The 20,077-nt window shown below is 33.9% G+C and overlaps 2 protein-coding genes across 2 annotated transcripts; one reads left to right on the top strand and one right to left on the bottom strand.

Moving 5' to 3' along the window:
* Positions 1 to 1,407: 1,407 nt before the first annotated feature.
* LOC128155606 (TBC1 domain family member 13-like) lies at positions 1,408 to 14,976 on the top strand. Its single transcript, XM_052817405.1, has 15 exons — positions 1,408 to 1,493; positions 1,587 to 1,660; positions 2,605 to 2,645; positions 3,818 to 3,879; positions 5,937 to 6,018; positions 7,671 to 7,753; positions 11,286 to 11,445; positions 11,665 to 11,796; positions 12,266 to 12,332; positions 12,693 to 12,794; positions 13,223 to 13,366; positions 13,946 to 14,027; positions 14,232 to 14,289; positions 14,380 to 14,466; positions 14,712 to 14,976. Exons 1-14 carry the CDS (start codon positions 1,474 to 1,476, stop codon positions 14,440 to 14,442), a joined length of 1,170 nt encoding a protein of 389 aa, XP_052673365.1. The 5' UTR covers positions 1,408 to 1,473; the 3' UTR covers positions 14,443 to 14,466; positions 14,712 to 14,976.
* LOC128155605 (neuronal acetylcholine receptor subunit alpha-10-like) lies at positions 7,775 to 10,191 on the bottom strand. The gene has a single exon (XM_052817404.1). The coding sequence runs from the start codon at positions 9,498 to 9,500 to the stop codon at positions 7,974 to 7,976; it is 1,527 nt and encodes a 508-aa protein (XP_052673364.1). The 5' UTR covers positions 9,501 to 10,191; the 3' UTR covers positions 7,775 to 7,973.
* Positions 14,977 to 20,077: the final 5,101 nt, after the last annotated feature.

Genomic DNA, 20,077 nt, shown 5'->3' with positions numbered 1-20,077 from the left:
CCCCCCCCAAAAAAAAATAAATTAAAAAAAGAAATAATAAAAATAAATAAATAAATAGATTAATAAATAAATAAATACCTTAACCGTTTGAATAAAAAACAAAACTATAAACCCCAACAAACCATCTCATATATTTAATGCATGCAGGCATTGTTGATTTTCAAAAAATCTGCTTTGAATTTTAATATAACAAGAGAGAGAGAGAGAGAGAGAGAGAGAGAGAGAGAGAGAGAGAGAGAGAGAGAGAGAGAGAGTTAGTTTGCAGTCATTTAATGCAACGAAACCCCGCAAGAGGATAACAAAATATAAAACATAGCGGATTGGGGGGGGGGGGGGGTGGATCAGGATGGGTTAGGGTATCAATGTTCTTGGAAATGCTAATTATGTAGTATAGGTATATGTGACAAAAGGGGTGAGGATGGGGGGGGGGGGGGCACGCAGTTCGCATGTACATGTACACAGAATTTCCACAAAAAAGATAAGAGCACCCTTAACTTTCTCTGAGGAAGTTACGATATGTATTGAAAAAAAGGACACTGCTCCTCACTCCAATCCCCATTTCACACCTGGGGTCTAGAAAATTCAAGTTTTTAAAGAGGGATTTTGTTTTTGTCAAGTTTTATGGGTAAACCCCCCCCGCCCCCCCCCCCCCCCCCCCCCCCCCCCCCCCCCCCCCCCCCCCCCCCCACACACACACTTTGAAAATTGGGACGTGCCTAGCTGTCAATAGAAAAAAATTAATTTTAATTGCGAAAAAGTCTTAGTATAATTTTGCAGATACCTGTATGTCTTGCAACGTTTTATTATTAGCAAATCCGTATACATGTATATTATTATCAGAGACAGCTAGAATACGATGTATAGTAAAAAAAAAACCAAAAAACAAAAACAAAACAAAACAAACAACAAAACAAACTACAATATGTGTATGTTTACTAGTATCCTAGTTCACAGGGAGTATGGGATATTGACTATGTCTTTTTGTAAACATGTATATAAATGCAATATTTTGTACATATTTTTATATCTTATTTTTTACAACTTTATTCTTATCTTTGATTATTAAATCAGATCTACATTCACGATACGTGTAAATACAATTGTTCAATAGTTTCTGACACTTTTATATAAAATTGAACTAGATATATCCCCACTCGCAAGTGTACTCAATGTGTGTGTGAGAGAGAGAGAGAGAGAGAGAGAGAGAGAGAGAGAGAGAGAGAGAGAGAGAGAGAGAGAAAGAGAGAGAGAGAGAGAGAGAGAGAGAATAAGTAGGTTTGTTAAGATTGATTACATTAATCAGAAAAAATGATACTTGAATTACCTAAAAAAAATAAATTATTTCAATGTCAGATTTATAATCAATGCATGATTTGTACGGAATTTTAGACTTCGATTTTTTTTTCATGGCTATTTTAAGAAAAGCACGTGTTAGATAGCCCCACTGCATCTGCGCAGTAATGATAAACAAACATGGCCGCCTACAAGGCCAGGTTTGTTGACATTTTTACGCCCCATTTTTATTTTATTAATTCGTGTTTTCTTGATTGTTTGATGCTAATTTAATTATTTATTCAATGTTTCAGATTAAAAGCCTTTGAAGATACGCTGAATAATGAAAGAATAGACCTAAAAACTTTGAGGAAGTTATGTTTCAACGGTAAGACGTGTCATGAACATTTTTTATAAATCTATTCAATACGTCGTTTAGAAATGTTGACAACAAATTTTACATCGACAGAAGATTTCATGTATCATCAGTATGAATATGCGTCGTCTGCTCTAACAAGGGAACACGTTTCACAGTTTATTAAGCATGAAACATCAACGTACACTGATCAATGCAAGTATATAGTGGTTCATTAAACTGTGAAATTCATGCAAGCAAGATGTATCTTGGGCATAAAATGATAACTTAACATGGGCCGATAACTGCATACATATATCACAGGGAAGAATGCATGGATGTTGAAAAACTATAAGCCTGAACACCAGATGAAATGATCTAAAGAATGGGACCTTTTCTTTGCATGGGCAAATACTTTCTCCTCTCTGTCCCCTATCATAGTGTAGATGAAGTACCTATTAGGAAAGGTGTTTAAATTATCCCCACCATAATGACATGTCAAACTACAAACCATATTGCCACCATTAAAGATCGACCAATAAAGGACCATGCAGGCCTGTTGGCCCTTTAAGATCAAGTTCATGTTTTCGACTTAATAAGGCCATAGGATTCAAAGAAATTGGTTTCTACTGTTTAGAAATGAACCTATGGTGCCAATTAAAGCATAGTTTTGTTGACATCGCATGAACGTCAGACTGTAACTATAGCTTTTGTTTATAAGGTTACCTTTATTTGGTCAATGCAACCATGGGGACATTAGTATATACATTGTACATCCCTGATTTAACTGATAGTTCCAAAATAAAGTGACACTATATAGAGCAAATTATACAGTTCATTGAAATATTTAAGTTTGCAGTTACTAAAAACTGAAATATGATGCGAGTGCATGTAACCTACCAAATGAATTTGATTTCAAGAGAACATTCAATCCATGCACATATTTAAAACTTGTACTTCATGTTTTTTTTGTCTAGGTTGTCCATTTGAACATGGATACAGATCTACATGTTGGAAAGTAAGTAAAATTATCAGCACTGTGCAAGCACATACAATTTATGTTAGTCACACCCTATGTTCTCATATTAACACAGAAACATTTTACAAAAGTGCCATATGCACCATTCACAGGCCAGGGATGTTGTAACCATTGATATTCGTATTCAATCCATCAACATAGACAAGAGGCACAATTTTCAGCATGATAAACCAGTACATGTAAAACCTTAAATGGGAGGTTTAAGCATTGCTCTCCTATTCATTTAGTTACTGTATACTGTTGCTGAGTTTTGCAGTCATGCAGTCTGATTTTTGGAATTCAAGGTTAACTCCTCTCCATCATTTAACAATCATGTACGTACTAGCTACATGTAGTATATGTGCTGTATCAACTTACTCCAATGAGTCCCATGGAGGATGTAGGGCAGCTACAGTGGCTTTTCCTCTCCTTCTGTCTCTCTGTCTTTCACAACAGTTTAATTGTCTCTCAAGATTTTACCAATTTTCTTCAGGTTGAATATTAGTACTCTACGCCAGGTATTCTTTGGCCTTCCACGCTTTTGTTGTCTTTGTGGGTTCCACTGCAAGGCTTGCTTTGTGATGTTTGTGTTCTAGTAAATGCATTGTGATTATAGTCTGTCCCAAATTATTGCTTCTGTCAATTTTTGATGATTTTTAATAAAAATACACATATCTGTGAAAGAAATACAACTGAAATTGATGAAAGGGAATATAACCAAGATATCTTCATTGAACAAGTATCCCTTTTCACTCATAAAATTTCACAGGAACGAAAACAATTTTCTTACGGAGATTTGTAATGGGAAATGTTTACATCTTTCCTCCATTCGGAATACACTCAGAATACATCGCGCAATTTTTTAACGTTATCATCCGGGCTTATTAATGGCTGATGCAATGCAAAATCTCCATAGACTTTCAATTTTTGGTTGTGTACTGAAACCTGAATCGGTAGAGGGGCATTTCAAAACAGATTATCTTGACATTTTTCATATAAGTGGATTACCGTATTTTGAGCACAAAGGTATTTACTATTATTGAAATATTAAGCAAAAAGTGGTGGAAGCAAAAACTCTGGACAGAGTATAGACTAATATAAATATTTTGTTGAACACATCTTTTATTGTTTTTCTTTCAAAACAATTAAGTTATTCTATCTTATCTTTTCAGATTTTGTTGAACTACCTGCCATTAGATGTGTCACAATGGAAAGAAATTTTAGAAAAGCAAAGGTATTTACTTTAAAAAATAAAAAAAAAATGTCATGAAAAACAAATGCATGCATCTTACTTTTTTTTAGGTTATATATTTACAGCTTGTGCCAATTTTCTTCGTAATTTAGAATTTCAGCACTGGAATATAATGTAATTATTAATTCTTTCAAATTTGGGGATTTACTGTAAAAATGGTTATTCTCGCTGGTGGTTATAAGTACTTTTTTTTTTCACTAGCGTCAAACAATACACATGAGTATTAAATACGTGGATGCATGATTTACCACCCTAAAGTTTTTATAATTTTTACCATAGGTGTGTTTTTTGCAATGTTAAGGAGGCTGGGTGTCAAGAAATCTTAAACTTTAACATAATTTGTTTTTTTTTGCCATTAAATAACATTGAGTATATATATAGAAACAATCCAAACACAGTGTATATTTGCTTTAAAATTTGATCATTTGCCTATATCTCTATACAGAGCTCTTTTTCTCAAGGAGATTAAAAAACTACTCTAAAAATGGCCACACCTATCAAGCCCTCTTAAACTTTATGCATATCTATAGTGTAAATTTGTAAACCCCCCCCCCCCCCCCCCCTGCATTTTGTTTATATGTATATTTTTAATTGGTAACACGGCCATGGCATCTTTTTGTGACATATTGGATATGTTTGGAATGAAAGTGAATATATTCTAAAGGCCAGGTAGTTTATGAAGGTTATAGTTATTTCTCTAGATCTATCTGCATCATGTGATAGAAAATAAGATAATGTTACCTAAATGCAGGCAGGTAGCATAATTGGGGTCAAGGGGGGTGGGGGCTGCCCCCCTCCCCCAGGTTTTTTTTTTGGAAGAGACATTTTTTTTAAATTTATATATGAAATATTGAATTTATCATGGAATTTGCTCCCCCCCCCTTTTCTTAGACCATGTAATAAATGGAAGTGAAAATAATGCTACATGCCTGAAATGTTGTATAATTAATACTTTTCTTGTTCATTTATATGTTTAAAAAAATCCTTTTTTATGTACATGTTTACAACTGTTAGAGAATGAACCTATGTGAAGAATGACAACTCTTTACAATTAATTCTTTTTCTTTAAATGAATTTTGACCTCATCTTGGTAAATGGTAATTGCCAAAATGGTGTACATTTCTGTTACAGACAAATTTATCTAGAAAAATTATTATATATATCTGAAAAAGCAAAATTTTATATCAATAAGCAATTGAACATAGAAGTATTGTTTGAATTGTAGATTTTTATTTTTTTTTAACTTGAAATATTCACTACAATGCATTATAGCATTGAATGATTTATTTTTGACGTCGTCGTGTCAATAACTGCCGTCAGGTGAGCAGACAAATTGAATAACGCGCGTTAGCGCGTTATGATAATTTGTTTGCTCACCTGACGGCAGTTATTGACACGACGACGTCAAAAATAAATCATTTAATGCTTATATTTACATTCCCTTACTGAAGAAATCAATTGTTTACATAAATAAATCGATATAAAGTGCAGATCACGGAGGGAGTGAGTAAGTAACAGAAAGAACAGCTGTTTTGCAAAACCGGTTCAAACTGGTTTTCACATAGAAGTTGATAGAACTGTTGAGATGTGATCGACGAGCATGAAAATATAATCCATGATAAATAACTCTTGAAATGTTGTTTTTAACAATAAAGTCAACTTTTTTGTTGAATAATTATAAAACATGGTGTTTTGAAAACATTCATGCAATGCATTTTTAACAGATAACATAGGAATCACTGTTTGAGAACTACTTATGTAAATTACTCGTAAATTCATACGCAGTGAATAGGTGTTGCATTTAGAGGCATTTAAACATCACGGAATTTAATGGAAAAACACAGTAGAATGTAAATATTAATTTTTAAAAGATCTGATATTCGATCAATTATCTGCTCTTTATCAGTACATGCATGTATATAGGGCATGCTGTTCAATAGATTATTGTAAAATTACATTCTTTTTTAGTCTTTACAATCATATGAGTGATCTTGTGATTTTTTTTTTCATTTGAGTAATTCTTATTTCATTTTCTGTAGGAACTTATATACCCACTTTGTACACGAGATGATCGTGGAGCCTGGGACGAAGGCCTCTGCTGGGTCTCAGGCAGACGATCACGTGAGTCATCTCCTCCATCAAAATAGATTTACAGTCAAGTCGTACACAGACCAACTCGTATACAGGTCAACTCGTATACAAACATTTCCGCATAAAAAAACAAAACTCAGCTCGTATACAAGGTATTTTTGAGTCATTAACGTTAGCCTATACTAATCACCGTTCTAGACAATGAAAGTCATCTTTTGCTGTAACATATAATATAATATTTTCTTAAATACATCATCTGTTGTAAGAATATTTGACTCATGACTGGCGTGCAGCCTTTGTTATATTTATTATCATATTTAATATTTGATATAAATTATATAGGCATATGAAATTTTTGTATACGAGTTGACTTTCGGTTAAACACACCGGGAATATTTGTATACGAGCTGATTTTTGGTTGTTTATACGGAAATTTTTGTATACGAGTTGACCTGTATACGAGTTGGTCTGTGTACGACTTGACCGGACTCCTCAAAATACAATGTACTGAGGAATCACATGATTTTATTTCAGGGGAAGGGGTCAGCAGAATAATTAATGTAATTTTTGGATTAAAGACCAATCACACCTGTATCAACAGATCAATAGTGCATGTTTAATACACTAAATTCTTAAACTTTCAGATTTTGAATTTAATTTTTTTCACATTTGATTTGTGAAATATGTCCTCATGAACCTGCTAAATTAATCCCCATGTCAATATATAAAGAATTTCAAACAGTGTAGTATAGGGACATATAAGGAAGGTTAAATATGTTCTACATTTACCGTAATCTTCCTTGTAGGTGTAAAAGTAAAACAAGGAAGTGACGGTAATCATATATAAAATATATTACCTAAATTAAAGATTTATGTTATTTATTTTCAAAGTAAACACTTGGCTTATGATCGAGACTGGCAGTACTATGCTAGCTACTGAAATGTAGCAATATATACATTTTGTATTAATCAGATAATCTTAAAATTCATACATATACTGAAATGTAATGTGGTAACAGTAAATATACTTGTTGTAGATGAAGTCACTCTTATTAACTACATACTACCATTTTAAGATGGCCTTAAACGTTTATAGATAGAATTCTTAATAGTTTTCCATGAAAATTAACCAGTTGGAAGTTAATAAAGAAATGCATTGAGATTGTAAATCTTAGACAATAGCCAAGATCAAGCATTTTATGCCACTATACAGTCAAACATGCTTATAGCGAACAAGCTCATTATAATGAATTGATGCTTACAGTGAAATGAGCATATTGTGAAGCTAACAGATAAAACAAATTAGGATTGTAATGACACAGAATCGCCAGTCCCTGGCACTTTGTCTTAAGTGTGTTTTACTGTCCTCATTTTTGAAATTCAATTGAGGTTGTAAAAAATATTGATTTTTCTAGGCCATATTTTCGGGGTTGTTCAGATGTCAGCTACATGTATGATTCACCTATTAATAGGAAATACATGACTAAATCATTAAACTGTTTATAATGCCATCCATGGCCCAAAATTCTTTGGGGAATTCAATTCCAGACAACAAATCGACACACATCATAAAGATGTTGGAATTTCATCCTCATGAAATATTTATGATTTCGCAGTATGCTCTGTTGACTTGTGACCGGGCAGTGTGATTATTGTATTCTCTTTTCCTTTTCTTCATTCAGCCATTGAACCCCAATCCAGACAGCAACTGGGGGGCCTTCTTCAAAGACAATGACATGCTGCTACAGATTGATAAGGACTGTCGGTGAGTGGACCAAGGGTTATTAACTATTCATGGCTGTAACTACACCTATATTGAATCTTGACAAGCAAACTAAAAGTTCAAATTGATGCTTACAAATTGTTGATTTGATATATTTTGTAAATATGCCAGGTATTTTACAAATATAATATATATAAACATGTACAATATAGGACAGTACAAATATTGTATTAAAGTATTAAAGAGAGAGAGAGAGAGAGAGTCACGATTTTTTGCTGAACAAGAATATAAAAATAATTCCATTAGTAAGGTAGATCATGAAATAAAAAGTTAGAAACAGACGATCCACAACATGTGCTAAGTGCACCCATTCATGAATAACGGTTTCCAGATTATTTGGTGTTGCCCTCCGTTTGTCTTTAAGCACATTATCATCAGCAAAAACACTGGAGTAGGAGTCCCTCTTTGGTAATTGTCCAGTGGCAATGGGATTGCTGTCACTGTTGTTCCTACTAGTCAGAGGAAGTGACGCATTACTGCCCTCCTCTGGTATGTCTTCGTGCTTGATCTTCTGAGATTTGCGAGCGATGAACGAGTCTCTATTTCTCATGGCATCCTTCAGAAGCACACTAGACATTCGTCTTTCCTTGAGTTCACCGTACACGGCGGCAACGCTGAAGTCTTTGGCGATGCACTCTTCATATCTGATGCAAAAGACCTTGGACAGATGACGCAGAAAGATGGTTTGACAGATGTGCGGAACTTCCCTACCCGACTGTCTCAGATAGTAGACGAAGAGCACGATCCCCGCCATGATACAGGCCAGACATACCAGGAGCATGGAAGAGGTGAAGAAGTAAGCGATGACAGGGAACGTCTCGGAAGATGGAGGAAGCTGGTCCTGGATTAGAAGGAGGAACACTGAATTAGACAGGAGTACAGTGATCTGTAGCGAAATCTTCTCGCTGCAAGATGGCGGCAGGAAGAATCCAATGAAGGTCAGACTAGTGACTAGAATGCAGGGGAAGATAATAGTGATAATGTAAAACTTGGGTTCTCTTTGGATGGAGAGGTTGAAGGCTATTTCGGAGAAGGGGTACTGGCAGCAATTGTAGAAATGAACGATTTTCTCTGACGTCATAGAAATGAGATGCCACTCATTGTTCTTGATGTAGGTAGATACGTCTGCTGAGGAGGAAGACGCAAAGACCTCCAAGTGTTTACCCGAGTAGATCCAGGAACCGAAAGCCAGTTTACAGTTTTGCAGATCAAAAGGAAAGTACGTGACGTCAATGGCACAAGCTGTTGTAACAGTGGACGGGAAATTGTATTGCACTGTTCCGTCGGAGAAGATTGATGCCCTGTAGTCCTTCATCCCTGGCAAACTTCCGAACTCGCTGATCCCCTCATACAAAGTAATGTCTGGTGTCCAAATTTTATGATACGGAACGTAAATTTGGTCCTGGTTATTGAAATCCGACGGGTTCCATACCAGCCTGCAGTCTGTCCAATTTAGACGGACCCAGAGTTTCAGCTTGAGGGTTTGGAACTTTTCCTGGACGTCTATCACCTCGCGTAAGGCCGCGTCAACCGTTATATTCATGGTATCGTCGATCCCGCAGACCGGCAGGACATCAACACTGTAGCTCCCGTTAAACAGTTTGTCGTAGAGGTCTTTGGTTATGACGTAATGGTCCATGCCATGCACACACTTTGCATTCATAATGAGAAAAAGGAATGTATTGAACGTTAGTCTTACCGACCTTGGAGAAAAGCCTATGTGTATCATCTCTTCCGCTGGAAAAAGAATTGCACCCTCGCAAATTCGGATTTGTGATTATTTCATAGGAGCGATCAATTATTAATGAGGCATATAGAGAGATTGGTCCTGAATTAATCCATCATCGTTTAGATTGTATAGAGATATAAACATGATATCAAATATCCCTGCCTTAATTGGGTGAAAATGTAGTGAATTTGAATGCGTTTGGGATTATATAATTGATGTTAATACCTCAGGGATTATCTCATCCCCAATTTTGGTTAATTTTATGTAAACTGCGAAAGTTAATTCATTATATTTGATTTCCCAATTCCGCTTTATGGTATGATAATATTTAGATTATTGGGAACTAGTTCTCTCATCAAAAGTAATCACTTGTTAAAACCGCCATGTTAGGTCACATGGGATTAGCAAACGTCAACCTTTGGCTGCGTTGAAATCAATCAATCAGCTAGATAGGAATTTCAATTAATATTTTTGTTTTAAAAATATTACTTAGGTATGGACCGTAGATAAAACACATTTTTTGTTTTGATTTTTTCACCTTTTTAATTTAGTCTGATTTAGTCATTTGCATTTTCAGTTTTCCTTTAATAATTATTATTAATGTTGTAAAATGTGTTCTTCTGAACGAGAGCGTGCTACAGTGTACTCACTTGGTTTTTTGACAAATATAATGCCGAGGCTTCGACATCGGAGGTTATTCTGCAACATTCACGAAAACTCGTACTTTATTTCTTAAATATTGTTTGTTTTTTTGCTCAGAATTTTCAGAGAGAGAGAGAGAGAGAGAGAGAGAGAGAGAGAGAGAGAGAGAGAGAGAGAGAGAGAGAGAGAGAGAGAGAGAGAGTGTGTTTGAGTACATCTTTTTTATTGAAATAGTTATTTTGAATCGATAAAGCATTTTGAATTAAGATTTTGTTTGCATTGAAGAAGTAAACGCAAAGAAAGTGAGCGCACAAAATTGTAAGTTTGCAGGTATCCTCGACAGGAATCAATTGCGATTTAAATGTCTATAACCTCGAAAGGCTATGTACAGGTTTCAACAAAAATATATTATGTTGAGAGTCGAAGTACATGGCTATTCCTGTTATTAAAAACCCCACAAACTTTCAAAAAATGGCAATGAGAGGTAAACCGATAACTAGTTGGAAATGTTAATGCAAACATATTTTAATGAAGTTAATATATTGTGTATATCCTAAAAAACTAGAATTAAGAAAAGAAAAAAGTGTTCATACAGCAGATCTAGAAATCAATAACAACAAATTACAATATACCGGCATATTATAATTCAACATCATCTTATAATAACAAACATTTAAAACAAAAAAAATTATTTTTTTTTAAAAAGACCACAAGTTGGATTTGAACCCAAAACACTGAATGTTTGTATTCACTAATCCAGGACGAAACCACTGAGCCATGCGAGACTGTCAATATGCTCTATAAAGTACTGTTTGAAACAACATTGTCAACAGTTGTAAATAAGTAGGATTTTGCACGAATTGCATCATGTTGCTATATTTAGACCCATTTTATGATAAAACCTTTTGCATTTCAAATATTTTTCCACTCATTCCACATCCAACAGAAACCAAATAACGGTTATAATTCGAAAAATATTCAAAATTAATTGATGAAATTTTCACTCTCCTTGTGCGCCCAGATTCCTGCCGAATGTACATCTTAAGCGCCCACTTTCTTTAACTAAATACACATCACTACCCCCTTCCCGCTCCTCTCCGGTAAATTTTCTCACAACTGACTTATTAAGTATCACCATTTCAGGCGACTGTGTCCAGACCTATTCTTCTTCCAGAAGGCCACGGAGTACCCGTGTAAGGAGATCATTCACGCCGACTCGCGGGTGGAGACCCTCAGGAAGAGGGTGGAGCACTGCGTCCTTCACTCAGAGACACTCAAGGTGGATAGGTTCGGCAAGTCCAATGTACGTATACAAACTGTCAGGGTACATGTATCATACTGTGGATACAGCTATATTTGTTAATTGAACACCATTTTTCAATTTGTAGTTTATGATGAAAGAGAGGATTTGCTTTTTTTAATTTTGCATTTTTTTGGCGCCCCTATTTTGTTCGTATTTTTATGCATATTTAACACTATTCTAAGCATAACAATTCTGGATCTCTGGTTTTTTTTTAACCAGATGATAGCGTCCAGGAGGAAGACTAGTGAAGAGTACTCCTTGTTACCAGACGGTCAGGAGGCGCACTGGGAGGTAGTGGAGCGGATCCTGTTTATCTACGCCAAACTCAACCCGGGCCAGGGATACGTCCAGGTGAGTATCGAAAGGAATATTGTGTATGTCCATGTATGTATTAAAAGGAATATTGTGTATGTTCATGTATGTATTAAAAGGAATATTGTGTAAATCCAAATATGAAAATTAGAAGCTAGATCCGCCCCATTTAAGTTTGCGTAAATAGATTGCAAATATTTCTGCAAAATTAGACTTCGAACAGAAATACATCAGCTCATATATGTACGAGTATAATTTAGAAGATCTATTACGCTAAAGAATGCACATGACTTACATCTTATATTTAATCTAGACATAAGGTACATACATTACATGTCCCAGAGCTTACAGTCTATAGCTCTTGATTATAACGCTCGTTCACGTATTCCGTACTCAAAAAATATGCTTGTGTAGCGAAGACGAGATGCAAGCTGATATAAGGAATAGCCTTACCACGTTCTTGTAATAAATAGGAACTCAAATCCCTTACATTTAATTTATTTTTTAGGGAATGAATGAAATATTGGGGCCTATTTATTATACTTTCGCATCCGATCCGAGAAACGAATGGAAAGGTGAGTAAACCGGCTAGGAACTTTTCATTATTTCATCTATTTGGAAACAATAATGATTATATATTGGAAATAAATTGAAAATGAATATTCAGTGTTTTAATTTTAATTTTTGAAATCATGTAAAGGTTGTGACGATCAGAAATAAACTTTAATTGAACATACGCAGTCTTCAGAAATTTCTTAGTGATAATAAAGCAGAATCCGGAATTCTTAAACTTAAAAAAATATATATTCTTATGAATGAAGTTTAAAGAAATGTTTTACAAAGAAAAAAAAACTAAAACATTTGGTTTTATTAACAACAAAATTACACCAAAAATGAATTCTATATATTTGACACGGAATTAATTTTGATCACAGAGTTTGCTGAGGCGGATTCTTTTTTCTGCTTCACCAACTTAATGGCAGAAATACGAGACATTTTTATCAAGACGCTGGATCTTGACGCAGTGTGTGGTATAGGTGAGTGAAATGTTGGCATATTATACAACATATATATAGCTTTATGGACTGAATGATTATTTTACTGACTGAATGGGTATTAACGAATAAATGATTATAGAGATACATCTAATTAAAGAACTCAATGCTTAATAAGGGATAATTATGTAATAATTGAGATGATTAAGAAAAACAATAGATGTACCTTCGTTTAGTCTTACTTGATAACTAAAGATAGTTATTAAGAATTGGTTATGACACTTTTTACCTCCCTTTTGGATATAAATATACCTCATTCGGAAAACGGTACCATCTTCTTTCGCCCACAATTTATTGAAAAGGGAGGGTGGGTGGGGAGAGATGCAGATTTAATATAGAACAGATGACATTTGGTAACGAATTGTCATGGTTTGAAAATCAGAACGGTATTGTATAATGTCTTGTGCTAGGGAGTATGATGGCCAGCTTTACCTCTAAGCTGAAGGAGAAGGACGAGTTCCTGTACAACAGGATCAAAGAGCTGGACCTGAAGCCCCAGTACTATGCATTCCGATGGCTCACCCTACTTCTGTCTCAGGAATTCCCTCTACCAGGTACTATATTGAAACCAAGCGCTTTATACATGTATCGCGTACTCAGTGTCGTAAGGCTCAGCTTCCCACTTTCCAGTCATATAGATGTTTGCCTTTGTGGTTTTCATTGAAATTGTTATTTCAGCATTCATGCTTTATATTGTATTTTGACAGAAACCCCCTTTTGTATAATTTCGGAACGTTTGAACAATAATTTCTTCCCGCGAATTTCATTATTTATCTCTTTTTGTGGCGTGACACCGTAGCTTACTATTTTATCCAAAGAAAAATAAGCATAGCGAGTGTTCACTTCATTTAAAGAATACAGTGACTTTTAGCGTTCGGTAATATTGCATAAAGGCATGACAATAATCTTGGCCATGTCAAAACTCTGTGGCGTTGTTTTGCAGTGGATGTATAAAGAAAACCCGTCATTTATAATGCGTCCCGATTTTCATATTACGTATTCCTTATCAGACCAAAATTATGCAAGCGCGCACATATAGCGATTGACTACATGTATATGTTATATAAATATTAAACCGCTAAAAGTTGGCACTTAGTTAAATAACTTGCAATATATTTGCCGTTTCGTTACAGATGTTTTGCGCATTTGGGATTCGTTGTTTGCAGACGATAAAAGATTTGATTTTCTGATTTGTATATGCTGTGCCATGCTGATGTAAGTTAAGCATAACCTATTGTCGTTTCAGAAGTTCATTTTAACATACAGTTTTAACAGTTTAACATATAGTTTAACGTATAGATAGTTGGATAAATACAAGTAAATGTACTCTAAATGTACATGTAAAACAAAAACCAAAACTATTTCTGTTGTGATATGTGTGTTAAGTAAACGCATTGTTAACATCTTTATTTATTTCAGGATTCTCAGAGACGAAATTATTAACGAAGATTTTCCGACTGTGATGAAGTTAGTGCAGGTAATGTAATTTATAATTTATAACTTTACACTGAAATTCAAGTCGTCTAGATATTTAAGATTTTTCAGTTTTTTATATTTTCATCCTCAGAACTTCCAAACCTCCAAAGTAGACCTCCAGCGGGTTCTCTCCAAAGCGGTTGATATAAGATAGCATTCCCCCGAACTCCGAAATTAGGTAAATGTATATCAATATCGACATGTCAATTTGTACCAAAATTTTGTTTAAATCTTTTCGTCCTTTTTGTTTGCTATACATGAATTTGTAAATTATAACATAAAACTTAACAGATATTACAATTTACCAGCTCCTAATATTATTTTTAGCTTACAATAAGTTAACTTTTTGAATTTTTTTTTTTTAATTTTAGAAGATGATGCTTATAGTAGGCGGCTATATAGAAAGTTTTTTCTCTTTTTCAGACTTTCATGTGCAATACAATCCCTTTGATATTTGGACTAAAGATTAAAATGATACAAAACAAAGACATCAGGTGCATGTGTGTGTTTTGTCCATGGGCCTTGGTTGTAAAAATGTCACTGACTTAATGTTAAATTGTCGATTCTGAACAACACACCAGTACGCTATAATTGTGTATTTTTGATACCTTTCTGATGGTGCCAGATTGTGTCTTTTATGATTTGTTGTTTATAAACTTACAATAAAACAATATATATATTTCTACAACGTTGTCTTTGTTCTAACTCAGTGGTTTTGTTCCCTATTCTTCTTAAATTGTGCAAAGTTTCAAAAGTTAAGAACATATCCACGAACACATGGACAAACCTTCATGCTTACGCATAGAACACATGTGCGCACACACACACATGCTAACGCGTGGAAATAAAAGGGCAACCATGTATGATTGATTGCCTATGCATTTGATTTTTGGTTTTGTGAGTTTACTTCACTTGTGAACAAAGATATATTTTTCAATTAAACAACAAACAAAGTAACATAAATTATCTTGTAAGCAGCAAGAACTGTTTTTTCCAGATTCGCTACAAAAGTACCAAAAAATTCAAACGAGGTGGTCCCTGGGCCTCTTGTTTAAACTTCTAACGTTTTTTTTAAATTGTGAATTTAATTTTGTGTGGCTAATTTTGTGGATTGTTTATTCTTTTATTTAGGTTAATGGATATAAAATATCTCAGAATTACTTGATAGGGTAGGATAATGTTTTGCCCAGAAAACTTCATGATTTGAATGAGATTATCAGATAGATTAAAGATTAATTGAAGTTAAACTATTGTTTGTATTTTGTTTACGCAAAAGATGAAACCTACCAGAATTTAATGGAACCCGAAAGACGACACAAAATGATCGGAGTATTTTCACACATTTTGATAGATATCTCTTCTCATTTAAGATATATTAAAAGATATAGAGCAAAATATGATAAGATTGAAAAGATCTTAACATATGGTATCCCGAAAAGGGCTGGCTCAGAGGCAGCTAAATTTTCTCTTCCATACATGTACATGTAACTCTAGCAGTTGATTAGAAAGAGCCCGACGAATGAATACTTCTTCATTCATTTATTTTTTTATACGCTCGGGATGCAGAGTAGTAGTAGTCGTGTAATTAGGGTTTCCGGCACACTGTGAGAGACAAAACGTCAGATCAGTGCCACAGATGCTTTTACATGTATCGTATTGATATGCAATAGCCCACGGGTCACGACAGTGAGAATCACACTGTAGGTATAATGAATAACAGGACATATGGCAGTAGTTGGAAGTCGCCATGGAACATGCACAAAATGCCATAATACACGTAAGTACACAGGCGCTCTTCATTTTCATATCCTACAAAAAACCAATTTTTCGTTTCGGAAAAAATGAAAAATATGCAATATAATGATTTAAAGACGAGTGAGAAAAAAGGGGCGGAGGTAATGCCAATCTTTATATAAACGGAAGCCCATTAAAGATCAAGCAAAAAATATTTTTGAAACTGATACCATTAATTCTCATGTGTTAAGAAAAAGAATTGATATGTTAGCGAATTGACTTTGTTAAAACACATTTGTTGCAACGAACTAAATTTGTTATGATAAAATATAATATTTAAACAGTTATTGAAACGTTACTTGGACATCCAATGAATCCCCTTTTTCGTGAGAGACCATTTATTCTACTATATATAATCTAGTATTTTTTCGAAGCCCGAGTAGGCTTCTATGCATAAAGGAAAATAATTTGAGATCACGCTGTCAAAAAGTGAAGAAAAAAAATTAACAGTATGATAGTTTAAATTCCTTAAATCGTCATTTTGAATTTAGTTTGATAAAAGTAGGTTTGTTATTATAAAATATGAGGTGTAATTATACAATACATTTTTAAAATAAATTTGGATTGAGATTGTTATTGCAATTAAAATTTCCATGAATAAAATGAATTGGAATTCCATCAAAAATCAAAATATCAATAGATAAATAATTCTGTGAACCAACTAAATACATGATGTATACATTAAATGATTAATGATCTAATTATCAGAAGCATTCTTAGCATAAACATGAAAGTAATGACCAGTAGCTACCACAAAAAAAAGAAGAAGACAAAATCAAATCGTACTATCCCATCACTAACAGAAGCCGATGTATATAGTATGTCTTATTATATCAAATTATACAAGGAAAGAAGGTATATGCAACGAACAAATGCATGTACATACGTGTGGATGTCGACAGAATATTCTGAATTTTGAATGACAAAGAAACCCTTTTATGCAGGAAGATAAACAAAACTGGGCCCTAATAGGACAGTCTTTGCATGTCAAACAGGTTCAGATAAACATGCAGGTATATACGCAAATGATAAGACATTTTTAATATAGCAACTTTCTAGATACTACGCAGCTAGTTTTAACCAATTTCAAATATTAATAATTGGAGAAGGGACACACGCGCACTTCCCTACACATATTGTAAATTACGAGTTTTTAAATTAAAACGAGTGTTGGTAATATTTGGTCTAAAAATGAAAGGTACATGTAGATATGGGGAATATTTTTATGAATAAACTTTTAAAAAAATTCTTTTTACTATATATGTACATATATATTTCCAGGTAAAAAATACCATGATATCTTGTCCTCATTTATTTATTTATCTACGATTTTACTAACATATATATTATAACACTTTAGTTTTTGTGAATAATTAACATGTTTTCCCATGAAAAATTGAATCGGGGATCATGGTTTGAATAAACTTGATTCTACCATACATGATGATTCTTCAACACAAGTTTCAGCTTTCCTGGCTGATTGGTTTATGAAAAGAGAACTTTTAAAGATTTAGTCTATATGTTCCAATGTAAAAGTTCGTCCCCCATTGTGGCCCCATCCTACCCCTTGTGGGGGGAGTCGTCATGATTTGAATCTACCACACCTGAAGATGCTTCAGCACAATATTAAGCTTTCTTGGCTGGTTATTTTCTGACAAATATTTTTTTGAATATTTACTCGAAACTTCCTATGTAAAAGTTTAACCCCTCTCCCCATTCTGGCCCTAATCTACCCTCGGAAGTCATAATTTTCACAGCTTTGAATCTACACTACCATGTAATGCTTTTAAATAAGTGTTAGTTTTTCCTGGATGAAAAGAATTTCAAATATATTTTGATGAAAAAATTCTGCCCCCATTGTAGCCCCACCCTACACTCGGGGGTCATGACATGTTTTTACAACCTTGAATCTATAGATTTACAGTAAATGACAATGGGTCCACACCAGTTTCAGCTTTCCTGGCTGATTGATTTCTGAGAAGAAGACTTTTAAAAAATTAACTTTTTATATTTCAATGTAAAAATTCGACCCTCCCCCCAATTTGGCGCCATCCTAAAGCCGGGGGGGGGGGGGGATCATGATTTTCACAACTTTGAATATACACTACCTTAGAATGCTTTCAATATAAGTTTCAGCTTTCATAGCCAAATGGCTCTTAAGAAGAAGATTTTTGAAAATTTCTCAAAAATGATTAAAAATTGCAAATTCTTTCTGATTGAAAAGGGGCGTGTCCTTAATTTCCCCCGATTTGAATAACGGTGCTTTGTGCCAAGTTTGGTTGAAATTTGCACAGCATTTCTGGAGCAGATGTTGAAAATGTTAAAAGTTTACGGACAGACGGATGACGGACAAAATGTGAACAGAGAGGCCCACTTGAGCTTTCATTTCAGGTGAGCTAACAAGGGAAATCGAATGCCGCCGGTGAATAGTTTCGATTACTATTCACTATGGGCAATAGGCATGGAAAGATAAATTAGCATGTTTATTCATTGTAATTTTACATAGAAAATATTCGCCTCGCTGTCTATGAAATTGATCAACCCGATACATTTCCGTAGTCAGTCACTAGCAAACCTTATAAGTGTTTTGTTTTCCCGAGGACATTTTTCACAAAAAGCAAAGATTTTCAAAAATCCATTTAAAAGTGGTCTTAACGATAAATCTCGTCTATTTGAACACAGTCAAACTCTTCAAAACTCTTATTCTCACCTTTCAAGTACTCTAGATCTTTGAAAATATTTGCTGAACCATTATTCGAATATAATTTTTTTTCAATTTTAAAACATTTTTCTAACTTCTTCTTCAGAAGTTCAAGCAAATCTCGACGTTGCCATTTTATTCTGCCCCAGATACATGTATTATAACGTACTTTGAAACAATCCGAATTTTAACGACTTCGACCATAAGTGTATACAAAGTCAACATCATTGCACTGGTTTTTTTCATGAAAGTTTTATACATGTAATTGTATGAATAGTTATAAGAAATTATTTTCAAACAACAAATTAACAAAAATATTCTTAAAAAGATATTATCAGAGATGAGGTAGACCTCTAACGGATTGCCTCCATAGCAACGGATGTATAGATAGCATTTTTCAAAACACGGATAGTAGGTCCAATAATGTATTTTAAACAATTTTTCCTGAAATTATTTTAATATATTTTTTAAATCTATAATTGTACGAAAGACATATAGGGCCACATAGAAAATATTTTTAACTCGTAATTACGATCTTTTCTCGTTATAACGAGATCTTTTCTCGTAATAACGAGAGAATTAACTCGTATTAACGAGATCTTTTCTCGTAATTACGAGAATATTACGAGATAAAATATTTTTATATGTGTCCCTATTCGTCTTTCGTATAATTGCCATTATATTTGGAGTTAAATTTATTTAACTACAATCTAATCTTAGAAGATGGCACCTCACGGATATTGGTTTTTATACACAGAAAATAATAAACACTTCCAGCTTTAACGTTATATGCAATAAAATCATTTTGATACAGTATTTAGATATTTGGTACAAAGATAAGAAAAAAAGTTAGGTGCCTGTTTATACTAGGCCTGTGGATGAAAGATACACATGTTAACCGCTTGGCTCTTCAAGCGTACATGTACGTTAATGGTATTGTTGTCCAAACGACACGTTGTTTGTTTTTTTCCCTGAAAAATGTACACTTCGAATTTTAAGCATTCTTCGATGTACATACATATACGGAGGCATATTTGTTAGTCCATTGGATATTAGATTGAAAAAGATTTTGAATAATTTGATAAAAATTTCTAAGTACATGTAATTAATTTTGTACATCTTATGAAAAATAATGCTCATGTGTATTTGTAAACTACCTCATCCTACTAGTTTTCAAATGCGAAACTAGTTTATGTTATTCAAAGATTAAGATTTGTTTAGTAAATTCAAAATATAAAAACGTAGAAATGGCATGCCGTTGAATTTGTTTTTGTTTTGTTTTAGAATTAATCGT

The sequence above is a fragment of the Crassostrea angulata genome, chromosome 7 (assembly GCF_025612915.1).
Source record: "Crassostrea angulata isolate pt1a10 chromosome 7, ASM2561291v2, whole genome shotgun sequence".
Taxonomy (NCBI): domain Eukaryota; kingdom Metazoa; phylum Mollusca; class Bivalvia; order Ostreida; family Ostreidae; genus Magallana; species Magallana angulata.
Note: the sequence above shows the minus strand (reverse complement) of the source record. Positions and strands in the feature narration are given on the sequence as shown.